This window comes from Anoplophora glabripennis, unplaced genomic scaffold (assembly GCF_000390285.2).
Source record: "Anoplophora glabripennis isolate ALB-LARVAE unplaced genomic scaffold, Agla_2.0 scaffold306, whole genome shotgun sequence".
NCBI classification, from domain to species: Eukaryota; Metazoa; Arthropoda; class Insecta; order Coleoptera; family Cerambycidae; genus Anoplophora; species Anoplophora glabripennis.
Window position 1 is genome coordinate 47,190 of NW_019417798.1, and position 3,390 is coordinate 50,579.

Consider the following 3,390-nt stretch of genomic DNA (forward strand, 5'->3'; position numbering starts at 1 on the left):
CACCGGCCAAAGACCAATATATATTACTTTTTTTAACTTACCTAAAGAAGGAAACTTTTCGCCTCTCTTCACCAACTCGATCACTTCTATTTATACAATGTTTTACAATACACTTGCCCATGATAAAACGTCTAATTATCGAAATCACAGCGATGCGTACACGTCAAATGCTAGGACACGACTGAGCGCTGGGCTCCAAATCAGGCTCCAAAGTGTTTTCACCAAAGTCGCTCTATAAGCCAGTCTAGGTGGTCTATAACCAATACCTAATACTTGTTATACAACTGAGGAGTGTTTAGAAGACCATCATGTCGTACCAACAACTAAGGAAGGAACATACATGGCAGGAAAATATGGAGGTTTATCGCGGGCCAGTGATGGTTTATTTAAGCTCACTATGCAATTAGAAGCAGCTTTCTTAGACGTCACCGTCGCGTCGTTGGCACAATCGGACTGAGTCATGGAATTATGTATAAAATATTAAACTGGGTTGAGAAAGTACTACCACAATTATGTTTCGTTGGGTGTTCGATTCATCAGCATGAAAGAACGAGAGAAATTATTGATTTTTGCTTAACTGTGAAGCTTCACTTTTTAAGTAGAACTTTTAATAAAAAAAAACAATTGCAAAGAGAAAAAATAAAAACTTTGAGAGAAAAAACGCAAAACTTGTACAAACAGCAATGATTGTTGTTGTACTGATGATTGCAATCTACAAACTACTGTTGTCAACAGCCAATGCGGCCAGATTGGTATTTGGCACATATCAAAAATATTAATTAGCAACTTTTCGAAATCATCCGATTAATTTTTTCTATAAAATTTCACAAAAGTTACTGTTTTTATTGCAATATTCTACTAATTATATTAGCATTTATTTGTTAAATTTATTATTCGGTAATCTAATGGATATACTTTTAAATAGTAGAATTTTAAACTTTATGATTGTTTTTTATTTGCTGAAATTAATTTTTCAATTGTTTACGGATTTTTTTGTTAAAATATGAGTTGAGATTACAGCACAGTTTACTTTTAATACGCTCTTAAACCCAGTTACTATTTTTTTTATTATTATTAGAATCCATCATAGTGCATCAGAATTAGATTTGATCAGCAGTATGAAAACTTTTACCTCTTAGGTAAAGATCTTGTTCTGAATAATTTTCTTGCCACATGACTTCACAATTAATTGGTGCTCATGTTTAGATGATAGCCTTCCATGTAGGAAGCTGTCCTCAAAATTTACGTGTTGATGATGGATTAAAAAAAAACTTCACTGAATTCATTTTCCTCGCGTAGATAAAATATATGTACACTGTTCATATTCGCCCTGCATTTGAGTATTTCGACCTTCTTACCCTGGCATTCCCAACATTCCCAAAGCTAGGGACAAGGGAAGTTCTCCAAAATCTGGTATCAGCCATACTCCTGCAAAGTCACGGGGTTTTTTTTCTCCTGTAGAAATTGTATGGGTTCTCCAACCGAATTCACCAACTACATGTATGCCCACTGGGAACTTAGGATTTTTGGATTCGATGATTCTGAAAAAGTGATTAAACAGTAATTGTCGTTTTGTATTATACTGGAGAAAAAATGTTAAAAATTAAAACTAATATTTGAATATTTGTAGGTAAGTACAAATAAATCTGCATATCTATTGTTATTATGACTGCAAATCTGTGGTTCCCTTAATCAATCGAGATAATGGTAATTCTCTAGGAGAGTGTAGATACCTAGTATAGATTTCTATATATTTCTATTCGATAGAAAATATTGGCAAATTAATGTCAAAAGGGAAAACATTAAAGAAAAACATACTTAGCAACTTGTGAACCTATGAATGTTTCTCCAAATTCTAAGCGGGCGGATTGGCCTCTCATGTAAGGATCAACACTTAAGTACACAGCTTCGGCAAGAAATTCTGAAAAAAAAATAGAATATATTATATGGGCATTCGCAGGAAATTTACACAGGGAGCAAAGAAATATTCAAGCATTACCACCTAGAATGTAAAGCCTCCAAGCTTTGAACGTAACGTCACTTCAGTGGTGAGATATACACGGTGGTCACTTTTAAGGTGTACACAAATATTCTTTATCTAAATTCTTCCACAATTTCTTTTATTTCTTCTAATTTAACTTTCTTTCTGTCTCTGACTTTTTAATCCTTCCAATTACAAAACAAACTCCTTTTTTTCTCTCTCTCTCTCGTTTCCCGGATACCACACACGGGTAAAAAGATTTTTCCACTTCACTTAACTTTGTACCTTATTTACTTATAATTAAATAACAAAAATTGAAAAATCCTTTTATTTTCATAATGCACTATCTATTTCTAATTTTAAAAGTTTCTCTATCTCCCTACTAATTTTTTAAATATTCCTTCACATGCTAAATTTCTATTTCTAGTATAATTTCCATTCATTTCGAGAAAATAATGTCACAAGTTCATATAAAATTTTTTCCTCTGGGCTCACCCTGTAGAGTTATTAGCTCTTGAAGATGAGAATTAAAAATGTTTTTTTTGCTGTAACTTTTGTATTTTTCAATAAATTTTGAAAATTTTTTGGCTGGATATAATTTTTGAAGCTGCTTTGGATGATAATATGAAATCCTCTATAATAATTATGGGGGCCCGGGGGCAAAGCACCCCCCACCAAAATTTCTAGAAAAAAAAAATTTGTTCCACTATACCCCAAATTTTCCATCATTTTATAAAAATTTATGGTATTTTACGTAAAAAAGGTATACTTGTTGAATATCCATAAAATAGATATTTTTTGAGATAAACCCGTTTAAAGAGGAAGGTACCATTTAATTTGAGACATTTTATTTAACAGAAACACAGGTTTAATCGTAGTTGGCTTTTACATATCAGAATAAAGGACAAATAATTTGCAATAGCAGTGTTCCAAATTATGAGAATTTGGACTTAACTAAACTAACTAAACGAAAAGTGCATGACAATCAAAATTTTGTAACTAATATAATTCATAATAAATTCTCAATATTAGTTCCACCTTCTCTTATACAAATACGAGCTCGTTTAACAGAAGACTGTTGCACTCTCCATAACATTTCAGGATTTTGTCGTATTTCATTTGCACAATAAAAAATCCTTTCTTCTAATTCTTCTCTAGTGGTTACAGGTGTGGAATAAACAAGATTTTTCAAGTGCCCCCAAAAGAAAAAGTCAAGTGGGTTCATATCTGGAGTTCGGGCAGGCCAATGAATAGGTCCACCGCGACCTATCCAGCGATTAGGATATACCTCGTTTAAATGGTCCCTTACTGCAGCACTAAAGTGAGGCGGCGCCCCATCGTGCATGAATATCAGTGCATTTCTGGTTTCAAGATCAACATCTTCTAACAGTTGTGGTAATTGATGCACA

The 3,390-nt window shown here is 33.0% G+C and overlaps 1 protein-coding gene across 1 annotated transcript in view; it reads right to left on the reverse strand.

Annotated features, from left to right (window-relative positions):
• LOC108909269 (prostaglandin reductase 1) overlaps nt 1–3,390 on the reverse strand; it is a 9,454-nt gene that overhangs the window by 4,093 nt on the left and 1,971 nt on the right. Inside the window, exons 2-3 of the mRNA XM_023456528.1 lie at nt 1,819–1,921; nt 1,359–1,541 (exon numbers count right to left, since the gene is read on the reverse strand). Coding sequence (XP_023312296.1) covers nt 1,359–1,541; nt 1,819–1,921 — 286 coding nt within the window. The remainder of the gene's footprint in view (nt 1–1,358; nt 1,542–1,818; nt 1,922–3,390) is intronic.